Source organism: Hemitrygon akajei, chromosome 1 (assembly GCF_048418815.1).
Source record: "Hemitrygon akajei chromosome 1, sHemAka1.3, whole genome shotgun sequence".
NCBI lineage: Eukaryota > Metazoa > Chordata > Chondrichthyes > Myliobatiformes > Dasyatidae > Hemitrygon > Hemitrygon akajei.
In genome coordinates, this window is record NC_133124.1 from 40068160 (window position 1) to 40081719 (window position 13560).

The window sequence follows — 13560 nt, forward strand, 5'->3', positions numbered from 1 at the left end:
TCAGGGACAGAGAATTTTTGAGAAGTTTCTACGCGCTTCTATTTTAAATAGCCTACCTCTTATTTTGTAGCCACGTCCTTATGCGCATGACTCACCGCTGGTGGAAACATCTCAGCACCTACCATTTTATTAACTTGTAATGGTAATTGGGAGATATTGAAGAGCCTTGTCTCATTATGGTGCCATGGGATTGTTTGTATTCAGTGGCTTACTATCTGATTTGAAAGGTAGCTTGTGTGGCTGTGCAGCATCATATTCTGAGTATGGTGAGCTTTAAGAGTGCAGATCCTGACTCTTACTCTTGAACAAAGGCTGATGCATATAACCATAGTGAGGGAAACAGAAGAAAAAAAATGTTGGGGAAGGGGGGAAGGTTTCAGTTCTGTGCTGCATGCCTGGGAGAAAAGGAGTGTCATAGGATGCTGAGTAATAAGTCATGTCAATTATGCTCATTGGCCACAGGAGTAGAAGCAGGTGTGGTCTTCAGCTGCTGTAGCCCATCCACTTCAAGGTTTGACATGTTGTGCATTCAGAGATGCTCTTCTGCATACCGCTGTTGTCACATAGAGTTATTTGAGTTACTGTCCCCTTCCAGTCAGCTTGAACCAGTCTGTATGTTCTCCTGTGATCTCTCATTAATAAGGCATTTTTGCCTACAGAACTGCCACTCACTGGGTGCTTTTTGTTTCTTGGCACCATTTTCTGTAAAATTTAGAGACTGTTGTATGTGAGAATTCCAGGAGATCAGTTTCTGATATACTCAAAGCACCTTGTCTGGCACCAACAATCATTCCATGGTCAAAGTTACTTAGATCACATTTCTTCCCCATTCTGATGTTTGGCCTGTACAAGAACTCAACCTCTTGACTATTCTGCATGCTTTGGTGCATTGAGTTACTGGCTAATTACCGGTAGATGTTTGCATTTGTAGCCCCTGGTAAGCCTCAAGCTCGCTCAGCTCGCTTCCGCCTAGGGGGAGCAGCCTTCGGCCCCGCCAAACTGGGCAATCAGCTTGTGTAGACGCTGTGTGATGTCCCCACCATGCCAAATAACAGACAGTACACCATACGCGATTAAATGATTACACTTTATAGATATTACTGGAACTATGTACTTAATAGAGATACAATATAAAAGGAAAAGTAAAAGGCACCAAACTTATCAAAGTCCAACCACTTCGTGCACAACCATTGGAGCTCAATTAGTCTTCTTGCCACCATTCGATTCCCTCTGACCTCCTCGACCCGTCGCCTGAGAACAACAACAGTGGTCAACCAGACGCTCCACACGAATCTGTCCTTGTCTCCTCTCCTTGCTGAAGACCCTGGGCCTCGGACTCCCGCTCGGGGTCCGTTCCGTCGCCCAGCTTACAACATCGCGTCTTCTCTCTCCAAACCCCTCATGCCTTCTCCTCAAAAGCCCGCGCAACACTAACTGGGGATACCTGGGGATACGAATTGACAATAAACTGGACTGGTCAAAGAACACTGAGGCTGTCTACAAGAAGGGTCAGAGCCGTCTCTACTTCCTGGGGAGACTGAGGTCCTTTAACATCTGCCGGACAATGCTGAGGATGTTCTATGAGTCTGTGGTGGCCAGTGCTATCATGTTTGCTGTTGTGTGCTGGGGCAGCAGGCTGAGGGTAGCAGACACCAACAGAATCAACAAACTGATTTGTAAGGCTAGTGATGTTGTGGGGGTGGAACTGGACTCTCTGACGGTGGTGTCTGAAAAGAGGATGCTGTCCAAGTTGCATGCCATCTTGGACAATGTCTCCCATCCACTCCATAATGTACTGGTTAGGCACAGGAGTACATTCAGCCAGAGACTCATTCCACCGAGATGTAACACTGAGCGTCACAGTAAGTCATTCCTACCTGTGGCCATCAAACTTTACAACTCCTCCCTCGGAGTGTCAGACACCCTGAGCCAATAGGCTGGTCCTGGACTTATTTCCACTTGGAATAATTTACTTATTATTATTTAATTATTTACGGTTTTATATTGCTATATTTCTACACAATTCTTGGTTGGTGTGACTGCAACGAAACCCAATTTCCCTCAGGATCAATAAAGTATGTCTGTCTGTCTTACAGACCCACAAGAAAGAATAACAGCTATCCCAATTGGTTAACAAATGAATACAATTCTCGTTATCAGTAATTATAACCCAAACAAGCTGCGAGAGAAAGCACTCTCTCACCAGTTAACATAACAAAGAAGCATTTTTACTTTTAACATAACAAACAAGCCATTTTAGTAGCCTTAGCAGTAACATAAAAGAAGAAACCCCTTACACATTAAAGAGCAGGTATACCTAATAAATAAGCACTAAATGCACATTGGAAGCAACTTCAGAAGGTAATAAACACGAGAGAGTCTGCAAATGCTGGAAATCAAAGCAACACACAAAATGCTGGGGGAGCTCAGCAAATCAGGCAGCATCAATGGAATTGAATGAACAGTCAACGTTTCGGGCCATACCCTCCTCCATGAGTTTTCAAAAACATGTAGATTGTGGGAGAGATCAGTATTTGGATGTAGTATTTGGGGAAAATGAGCCCTGTCTATTCTTCACAAAGTGTAAACAACTATGTTTGAATTTTTATGGACAAGGTGACAGTGTTATCCTCGACTTATCTAGTCCCGGTATGGAGGGCTGTTCTTGCTGACACTCTGTGCACTAGGGTGGGATAGGAAAAGATGGTAAGAAAACTTAAAATAGCTAAGTGCTCGGGGCCAGACAGGCTATGCCCAAGGTTAAAACAAGACTTGAGGGAAGAAATTGTGATGAGTTTAGTGTCCTCACTGGCCACAGGGAGTAGTACCAGAACATTGGAGCGTGACAAATGTTATTCCTTTGTTGGAAATAAGATAATAGGGATGATCCAGGGAATTATAGACCAGTGAGTCTTGCGTCAGTAGTGGGCATACTATTGGAGAGGATACTCGGAGACAGGATTTACGAGCATTTGGAAAAGCCAGTCTGATTCGGGATAGTCTTTGTGTTGGGCAGGTCATGCTTCATGAGCCTGATTGTATTCTTTGAGGAAATAATGAAACAAATTGATGAAGGTAGAGCAGTGGATGTGGTTTAGGTGGATTTTTATAAGGTGTTCAACAAGTTTTCTCATGGTAAGCTCATGCACAAAGTGAAGAAGCATGGGTTCGAAGGAAACTTGGAGGTGTGGATTCAGGACAGAAGGCAGAGGGTGGTGGTATAGGAGCATATTCTTCCTGGAGCAGTGTTCCATAGGCATCTGTTCTGGAATCTCTACCCTTTGTGATATTTATAAGTGACTTGGATGAGGAAGTAGAATGATGTGTTAATAAGTTTGCAAATGACACTAAGATTAGTGCTGTTGTGGATAGTGTAGAAGGCTGTCAAGGGTTACAGTGGGATATTGATTGACCAGAAAATGTAAGAGCAGAGTTAGGCCATTTGGCCCATTGGGTCTGCTCTGCCATTTCATTATGGCTGATACAGTTTTACTCCCAGCCACAATCTACTGCTTTGTCCCAGTATCCCTTCATACCCTGACCAATCAAGAATCTACCAACCTCTGCCTTAAATATACATAAAAACTTGGCCTCCGCAGCTGTCTGTGGCAAAGAATTCCACAGATTCACTACTCTCTGGCTAAAGAAATTCCTCCTCATCTCCATTCTAAAAGGACACCCCTCTATTCTGACACTGTGTTCTCTGGTCTTAGACTCTTCACATAGGAAACATCCTCTCCACATCCACTCTATCAAGGCCTTTCAGCATTCGATGGGTTTCAATGAGGTCACCCCTCATTCATCTGAATTCTAGTGAATACAGGCCCAGACCCATCAAACGCTCTTCATATTACAAGCCATTCAATCCTAGAATCAATTTTTGTGAACCTCCTTTCAACCCTCTCCAGTTTCAGTACATCCTTTCTAAGATCATGGGATCAAACCTGCTCATAATACTTCAAGTGAGGCCTCACCAGTGCTTTATAAAGTCTCAACATTACATTCTTGCATTTATATTCTAGGCCTCTTGAAATGAATGCTAACGTTGCATTTGCCTGCCTCACCACAGACTCAACCTGCAAGTTAACCTTTAGGGAATCCTGCACAAGGACTCCCAAGTCCCTTTGCGCCTCAGATTTTGTATTTTTTCTCCATTTAGAAAATAGTCAACCCTTTCATTTCTCCTACCAAAGTGCATGACCATACACTTCCCAACACTGTATTCCATCTGCCATTTCTTTGCCCATTCTCTTAATCTGTCTAAATCCTTCTGTAACCTCTCTACTTCCTCAAAACTACCTGTCCCTCCACCTATCTTCATATTGTCTGCAAACTTTGCAACAAAGCCACCAATTTTGTCATCCAAATCATTGACATACAGCATAATGAAAATAAATTGGTCCCAACACAGACCTATGTGGAACACCACTAGTCACCAACAGCCAACCAGAAAAGGCTCCCTGTATTACTACTGTTTGTTTCCTGCCAATAAGCCACAGCTTTGTCCATGCTAGAATCTCTCCTGCAATACCATGGGCTTGTAGCTTGTTAAGCAGCCTCATGTGTGGCATCTTGTCAAAGGCCGTCTGAAAATCCAAGTAAGCAACACTGACCGATGTTCCTTTATCCTGCCTGGTATTTCTTCAAAGAATTCTAATAGGCACAAAGGGACTTGGGAGTCCTTTTGCAGGATTCCCTAAATTTTCCTTTGAAGAAACCATGCTGATTTGGCCTATTTTATCATGTGCCTCCAAGTAACCTGAGACCTTATCCTTAATAATTGACTCCAACAACTTCCCTCATTAATGGCTGGCTCCAACATCTTCCCAACCAGTGAGGTCCGACTAATTGCCCTATAGTTTTTGAAGAGTGGAGTGACAGTTGCAATTTTCCAGTCTTCTGAAACCATCCCAGGGTCTAGTGATTCTTGATTACTAATGAAGTGGTTACTAAGAATGATTAGTGGTTACTAATACCTCCACGATCTCTTCAGCCACCTCTTTCAGAACTCTGGGGTGTACACCATCTGGTCCAGGTGACTTATCTACCTTCAGACCCTTCAGTTTCCCAAGAACCTTCTCTCTAGTTTGGTAGCTTCACACACTTAATGACCCCTGGAGCTTCCACTGTAAGGATGGGATGCAGATGGAGTTCAAACTGGAAAACTATGCACTTTGGAAAGTTGAACTTGAAGGCAGAGGATAGGTTGAATGGCAGGATTCTCAGCAGTGTGGAAGGACAGAGGAGTCTTTAGGATGGCTATGGAAGCTTTAGAGGGGGTGCAGAGGAGATCTATCAGGATGCTGCCTGGATTAACGGTATGTTTTATGGGAATAGGTTAAATGAGGGAGGGCTTTTCTCTTTGGAATGAAGGAGAATGAGAGATGACTTCATAAAGGTGTATAAGATAAGGGGCATTATTAGAGTGGGCAGCCAGTGCCTCTTTCCCAAGGCAACAGTAGTTAATACGAGAGGGCATAATTCAACGGTGATTGGGGGGAAGTGTAGGGGGGATGTCAGAGGAAGGTTTTTTACACAGAGTGTGAAGTGTGTGGAACACACTGTCAGGGTGGTGGTTGAGGCAGAGACGTATGGGACACTTAAGAGATTGGCATATGGATGAATGAAAAATGTGGAAGGGATGGGTTAGGTTGATCTTGAAATAGCTTAAAAGCTTGGCATTATGTGTCCATACTGTGCTGTACTGTTCTATGAAGCTCAATCTAAATATTAAAAACAGACAATATTTATTCTCTCATGTTTAAAATTCAGAATCTGAATCAGGTTTACTATCACCAGCCGGTCATGAGATTTGTTAACTTAGCAACAGCAGTACAATGCAATACATGATAATATAGAGAAAAAATAAGTTAAAAATTATAGTAATTATATATGTATATTAAATAGGTAAATTAAAAGTAGTGCAAAGACTGATATATTAAAAAAGTGAGGTAGTGTTCAGGATTCAATGTCCATTTAGGAATCGGGTGGCAGAGGGGAAGAAACTGTTTCTGAATTATTGAGTGTGTACCTCCTTCCTAACGGTGACAATGAGAATAGGACGTGTCTTGGGTGATGTGAGTCCTGCATGATGGACGTTGCTTTTCTGAGGCACTGCTCCTTAAAGATGGCTCAAATACTTAGGAGCCTAGTACCCAAGATGGAGCTGAGTAAATTTACAACTTTTTACAGCATTTTAATGAAAATAGTACATTTGTTAAGTGATATTTTAATGCTTGAAATTCGCATCTGAAGTTGAGTATGAAGCTGAGTTTGATCATGCAGAAGCATGAGGTTTTATTTAATGGGGATTTCATTTAGTATTCTTTCAGATGAAGTTAAAATTATATAACAAGAAGATGATAGTTTTATAACAAGAATTGTTTAGGTTGAGTTACTCCAAGTAAGTTCCAATTGGATATTGATAATTCTAGTTCACAGTGTGAGTTATGGTGAAGCAATTTGCACAGCAAATGCAGAATTAAACATGGAAAGTTTGTAAGTTTCTTTCAGTGGTCTAGATCTACTGAAGGTTATGCTCTTATAGTCATCTTTGACAAAATAAGTGAAAATCAGCAAACTGATGAGAACTTAAAGAATTTGAGTTATTCTTGCTGAATAAAAAGAATATTGTTGCACGAGTGGCTATTCCATTTTACGTTAAGTTTTAAACTAGAAGAAATATCTCTGTTGTCAGACACAACTTCTGGGTTACCACAAATGCCATATCCAACTCTGACAGTAGATGCGAGTATGAAGAAAATTGCAGATTGAATGCTCCCTTAGTCTATCTTGAACCTTTTGACAACTGGTTAGGGAAGATGCAATATGAATTTGGTACATATAATGAATGATTTTTCAGCAGTAACATAAGCATTGACAGCAATTCCTGAAGCCTTTGAGTGTATCTATCATCTCACCGCAAAACTAATCTACTGCCCAAACATAATAAGAAAGAATGGTCTACCAAGCCAAATTGCTAATTATATTTAGAAAATGTATTTGTGAATTGTTATTTCCTTTGGTGAATATTTGAAAATTTTGTGGGTTTTTTTCAAAATATTTAAAATACTTCAAGTTTGTGATACTTAGATTTCATTTCACTCTTATTTGTATGTTTCATTCTGTATTTTGTACTCCAAAAATAATCAAATCATTGCTTTAAAACATTGCTTTCTCCTTCATGAATTGCTGAAGGAGAATCCACCCAACGTGATCAGTTGCTCAATCTTCTTGTTATCTCGATGGCTGCATAAACTGATACTTGATAGCAACCAAGATAAGCAACAAAAGGTGCTGCTTGAACATGATGACATCTATCCCTAAGGACCTCCACCATCCAGGACATGCCCTTTTCTCATTACTACCGTCAGTAAGAAGGTACAGGGACCTGGATACACACACTCAAGCTTTCCCTCCACTATCAGATTTCTGAAAGGACAATGAACCTCACTATTTTCGCGTATGTACTGCACAGTACTGCTGTTACAAAATAAACAAATTCCATGGCTTATGTAAGTGATGATAAACTTGACTCTGATATGGGGCTCTATTGAGGACAGATAGTGGGAAAGAGGCACGGAGAGGGGAATCATGGCTGGGAAAAGGGGAAGGGAGAGGGAAGCCCCAGATGGACATTCTGTAATAATCAATAAACCAATTGTTTGGAATCAAATTACCTTGTCTGGTGCATCAGGGCTGGGTGTGTCCACCTGCGGCACTCCTCCTTCGCTCCTACCAGATTTACAAACTTGTTCTCTGCTCAACTTAGACAAATACAGTATTGTGCAAAATTCTAGGCACCCTAGCTATATACACGTGCCTAAGGCTTTTGCACAGTACCATGTATATACAAGTGTGTATATATATATATATATATATATATATATATTCTTATTGTAATCTGTAGTATATTTTATGTATTGCATTGTACTCTGCTGCCACAAAACAACAAATGTTACCTTATGTCAGTGATGATAAGCCTGATTTTGATTCTGATTCTGGCATAAGAAAGGTGAAATCATGCCACAGAAGTAGTTTGCAGGTGTCTGAGGTCAGTGACGTGCACTGTTAGTTCTGGTTACAGTCTCTATTTTGACGACTAACATGTATTTTTTTTCTTTTAGAAGAGTCTGTTTATATAGAAGATGAAGCAATTTCTGAAACAGAAGAGACAATGGGTATGGGTTGCTTTGTATCAATTCATAAAATCTTAAGTTCTGTTTCATTGGTATTTGAACACTACGCTGTTAATTCACTGATAGTTTTGACTCTCACCTCTACCTTCCCTTATCATACCACAAATACATTGTTTTTTGCTGTTATTTGAAAACCTGAAAAAGCTGGAAAACAATCTCTGTATTTCCCTAAACCAATGGAGGGCAAATTCAGTACTCAGTACTCAGTACCAAACTCAGCACTCCTCTCCTGTTCTTTTTCCCCCTGAAATGTTGTAACTCAAATTATTGCAAAAAGATAGCCAATATTGCTTTTGCACCTCAGTCATGGTGGGAATCTTTTACTTGCAGGGCACTCAACCTGAAGTTGTTGATTGAATTGACTTTATTTCTTAAGTCCTTCACATACATGAGGAGTAAAAATCTTTACATTATGTCTCCATGTAAATGCACAATGTACAATCATAGTAATTTATAATAAGTAGTCAGTCAATGTAACATAGAAATACACTCAAATCAGTGTGAGTTCATCAGTCCAATGGCCTGGTGGAAGAAACTGTCCCAGAGTTTGTTGGTCCTGACTTTTATGCTGTGATACCACTTTCTGGATGGTAGCAGCTGGAATAGATTGTGGTTGGGATGGCTTGGGTCTCCAAAGATCCTACCGGCCCTTTTTACACACCTGTCCTTGTAAATGTCCTGAATCATGGGAAGTTCACAACTACAGATGCACTGGGCTGTCCGCACCACTCTCTGCAGAGTCCTGCGATTGAGGGAAGTACAGTTCCCATACCAGGCAGTGATGCAGCCAGTCAGGATGCTCTCAAGATGTACAAACAAGCTGGATGAACTCAGCAGGTCAGGCAGCATCAGCTGAAATGAGCAGTCCTGACGAAGGGTTTTGGCCCGAAACGTTGACTGCTCATTTCAACGGATGCTGCCCAACCTGCTGACTTCATCCAGCTTGTTTGTACATCTTGATTTGACCACAGCATCTGCAGTATACTTTGTGTTTGGGATGCTCTCAATTGTGCCCTGTAGAAAGTTCTTAGGATTTGGGAGCCCATACCAAACTTCAACTGTCTGAGGTGAAAGAGGCACTGTCGTGCCTTTTTCACCACACAGCAGGTGTGTACAGACCACGTGAGGTCCTCGGTGATGTGGATGCCGAGGAACTTAAAGCTGTTTGCCCTCTCAACCCCAGATCCATTGATGTCGATAGGGGTTAACCCATGTCCATTCCTCCTGTAATCCACAACCAGCTCCTTTATTTTTGCGACTTTGAAGGAGAGGTTGTTTTCTTGACACCATTGCGTCAGAGAGATAACTTCTTCCCTGTAGGGAAGTCTGACAGGAAGTCCAGGATCCAGCTGCATAAGGCAGGGTCAAGACCGAGGTACTGTAGAAGAATTTCCAGGTAGATTTTGTGAGCTATTTTCATGGCAGACTTTAAATTTTTAAGGAAGAGCCATTAATTTTGCAGAAACTTCTTTTTCTTTCAGAGTCAGAAGAGAGAGAGGGGGAAGTTAATGAATACACTGTTTCAGGTTTGCACAATTACTAATCTCTCTTAATTCTAATGAGCTGCTGTACTGATTCTGATAACAAAATATTCTTTATGGTGTAGATGAAGCAGTGTTTGAACCTGAAGAAGTAGTCTCTGAACAAGATGCTACAGGTACGTATTTTTTATTTTATACAAAAACTATGTGAGGTGTAGTGAATGAAGGAATTGTTTTCATAATTAGTTGGAGTTATTGCCTGTGCATGCTTCTATAATGAATAAGATCTCCCTTGCACAAAAACATGGTATCTCCTAATCAAGTTCTCTCTTCCCAAGTGAAGGTAAATCCTGCCTGTCAGAATCTTCTCCAGCAGCTTCCTCATCACTGATAGAAGGCTCACCAACCTGTCATTTCTAGGCTTATCCCTGTTGTGTTTTAGAACAACAGGGAAAATTCGCCTTCCGCCATGTTTCTGGTACCTCTCGCATGGCTAATGCAGTTGTAGAAATCACTTTCAGAGTCCCAACTGTCTTCTGGCTTGCTTCCCTTAACAGTTTGAGATATATCCCATCCAGCCCTTAAGATTCACTCATCATAATGTATAATAAGATTTGCAGCACTTCCTGCTTCTTGTTACAGCTATGCTGCAGAATATCAGCGTATTAACTCTCCAGCCACCACATCCTTCTCCCTGCTGAATACTGATGAGGTGTATTCGGCGAGGACCCTAATCATGTCCTCTGGCTCCACATACAGATCATTCCTTTAGTCCCCAAAGGGACTTACTCTTTCCTTTGCTACCCTCTTCTAATATACTCAGAAAAGGTTCTGGAATTTTACCATAATCCTACTTGTCAGTGTCATTTCATTGCCCTCCTAATTTCTTTTTTCATTTCTATTTTCTTTTCCCTTTTAATCTCAAAGAATTTGTGCAATACCAATTTCCTATACCTTGCATACAACTCCTCCTCTTCTTTGAGTGAGCCTTCAACATCCTTGTTAGCCAAGATTCCCTAAACTTGCTCTCTTAACTCTTACTATCTTACTTCTAAACTCACTTTTATCTCACTTTCAGGGACCCTTCATCTCAAGTTCTCGGTATTTATTAGTTGTTTATTTATATTATTGTTTCTTCTTTATGCATTTGCTCCAATTGTTGAATGCCCTAGTTGAGCGGTCATTTATTGATTCTGTTACAGTTACTATTCTATAGATTTGTTGATTATCCCCACACGAAAATTGAATCTCAGGGTTGTACATGGTGACATATATGTACTTCGATAATACATTTACTTTGAACTAAAACAGCCCCACTTATCTGATGTTGTTTACTTTCTAGCAGTTGCTGCTATAATGTCCTTTTAGAATAAGTTCCAATCATCGAAGTTAAACTAGCTACCCTGTAATTGCTTGTCTTTTTAAATTGTGCATCGTTACTGCCTGAGAACTGAAAACTTGTGATCAGGGACTCTGCAACCTTGTTCACCACTTTTAACAGTTGGTAAATATTTCATCAGTGCCTTGACTTTTGAAAGATAAACTGTTAATATTTTACTATGTTCATCCTATCCAATATTTTGCACTTGTGCTCCTAAACTGCAACATTGGCATCATCTACCCTTTGTGCTGGCAACTGTGAAGTATACATTAAGAACCCCACCACAAAACATCTGTCCTTTCACTGGGCCTGCTCTTTGTGTACTTATTCTCTTGATGTTTATGTAAGGCTTACTGTACCTCTTTGGATATTCTTAGATTACACTTGGCAGTATTATTTTACACCGCCTTCTTTCTTTATTTCTCCATTGGTTTGTTCACTCCTCCACTTTCTGTACTCTTGTGGACATTTTTCTTGCATTAACCTCTAGGTATCTTGAATAAGCCTCTTTTTTTATCTTGTTCTCTCAGAGGCAATAAGTTTACCCTGAACCCTTTGAAACTCCTCTTTAAATTCCTTCTGTTAAAAGAGTTCAAAGGTTCATTTTATTGTCAAAGTATGCATGTACAATACAACTCTGATATTCATCTTCTCCAGATAGCCATGAAATACAAAAAAGAGAAAAAATATCAACCACCTTCTTGCAAAAAAAGAAAAAAGAAACCTACCTTAAAAAACCCCAACCCCCCCACCCCCTCCCTTGACAAAAGCTAACAGATTGCCCACAGGGAAAACAGTGGCTGGAACATTGAACCCCAAACCCCCAACCCGCTTCCTCTCATAAAACAGTGCCAATAACATCAAACCCCAACTGCCTCTCTCACACGCAAAAGTTAACGGATCGCCCACACAGAAAAGCCCCAAATCACCAACCCCTCCCTCTCACAAAAACGTATCACCCACCCAGAACCCCAACCCTCCAATCAGCAACAGAAAAGAAAACACAGAAAACTGAAGGAGACCAATATAAAGTATAGTCCAGTAATCATATAAATCTTAGAATTTCAAAAACATTCTCCTGTCAGAAACGAACCCAGTCTTCCATGAAGAGCGACTGCCGTATTGTTGACCTACGGCCTTCCGAGTTACGTCAACCTGTGGCTTCCCGAATGCCACTGACCTGCTACCAACCCATCGACTCGTTGTCTCCGTGGTCCACTCCACGGTCAGCAGAGTGCTGGATCATTTGATCAAACTCCAAACTGCACGCCTCAAGCTCCAGCAGTTTCCGAAACACAATCAAGACCAAAATAACAAGCAGAAGGTGTAGAAAAAGTGAAATAATTAAAAAGCTTAGCTATCTGGAAGATGTCGCCCAAGGAATTGTTGCCAAGAATCAAGTGTATTTTCAAGTAGATCTTTCTGGTTTGGTCAAAGTAGCTTTAAATCTAATTTAGAACCTTTTTATTCATTCTTTGTTTGTTTCTGTAATCAGTATTAATTGTAAACTGCATTCTGATCATTCCCATAAAAAGCCCTTTAAAAGATAATCCTTCCAATTTGCCAGATGTTTCCCCTACATGAATTACGCCCTCTCTTCTTTGGACTTGTAAACGACTAGCTGAAAAGAGCTCTCCTGAATACTGTTAGAAAATCATGTACCCTCTAAATTATTTACACTGACTGTATTCCAGAATTACTGCCCTAGTGCTTCAGCATTTGTTAGGAATTAGCTTTAATTTTGTTTTTGTTTGCTCATTCATGGCTGGTGGCTAGTCCCCGTCATGCTGTCTGCTAAAAAACATCATCATGTAACAGCTACAGTTTAAGCTTCAAAGCCCAAAATTTGAACTCCTCCAGCTATTAACACTTTAAGATCATACAACATAGGAGCTGAATAAGGATATTAGACCCATTGGGTCTGCTCCGCCATTCTATTATGGCTTTTTTTAAAAATTATCCCTCTCAAGCCCATCTTCTGCTTTCTCCTATAGCCTTTGAAGCCCTGACTGATCAAGAAAGTATCGATCACTGTTTTAAATATTTTCAGTGACTTAGACTCGACAGCTGTCCATGGCAATGAATTCCACAGACTCACCACCATCTGGATAAAGAAATTCCCCCTCATTTCTGTTCAAAATGAATGTCCCTTTATTCTGAGACTGTGCTGTCTGTTCCTAGACTAACCCACTGTAGGAAACATACTTTTCACATCTACTCTATCTAGGCCTTTCAATAGTCATTAGGTTTCAATGAGATGGCCCCTCATTCTTCTAAACTCCAGCGAATACAGGTCCAGAATCATCAAACATTCCTCATATGTTAACCCTTTCATTGCCAAAATAATTTTCGTGAACCTTCTTCAATGCCCGCACATCTTTTCTCAAATAAGGGATCTAAAACTGCTCCCAATATTAGAAGTGCTGTCTGACCAGTGCCTTATAATGCCTCAGTATTACATCCTTTCTCTTGTACTCTAGTCCTCTCAAAATAAATGCTA

At 40.7% G+C, this 13560-nt stretch overlaps 1 protein-coding gene across 9 annotated transcripts in view; it reads left to right on the plus strand.

Moving 5' to 3' along the window:
* unm_hu7910 (un-named hu7910) overlaps positions 1–13560 on the plus strand; it is a 210608-nt gene that overhangs the window by 108124 nt on the left and 88924 nt on the right. For all 9 annotated transcript variants that reach the window (XM_073041733.1, XM_073041782.1, XM_073041724.1 and 6 more), the window contains 3 exons: positions 8127–8180; positions 9680–9724; positions 9805–9855. In XM_073041733.1, coding sequence (XP_072897834.1) covers positions 8127–8180; positions 9680–9724; positions 9805–9855 — 150 coding nt within the window. The remainder of the gene's footprint in view (positions 1–8126; positions 8181–9679; positions 9725–9804; positions 9856–13560) is intronic.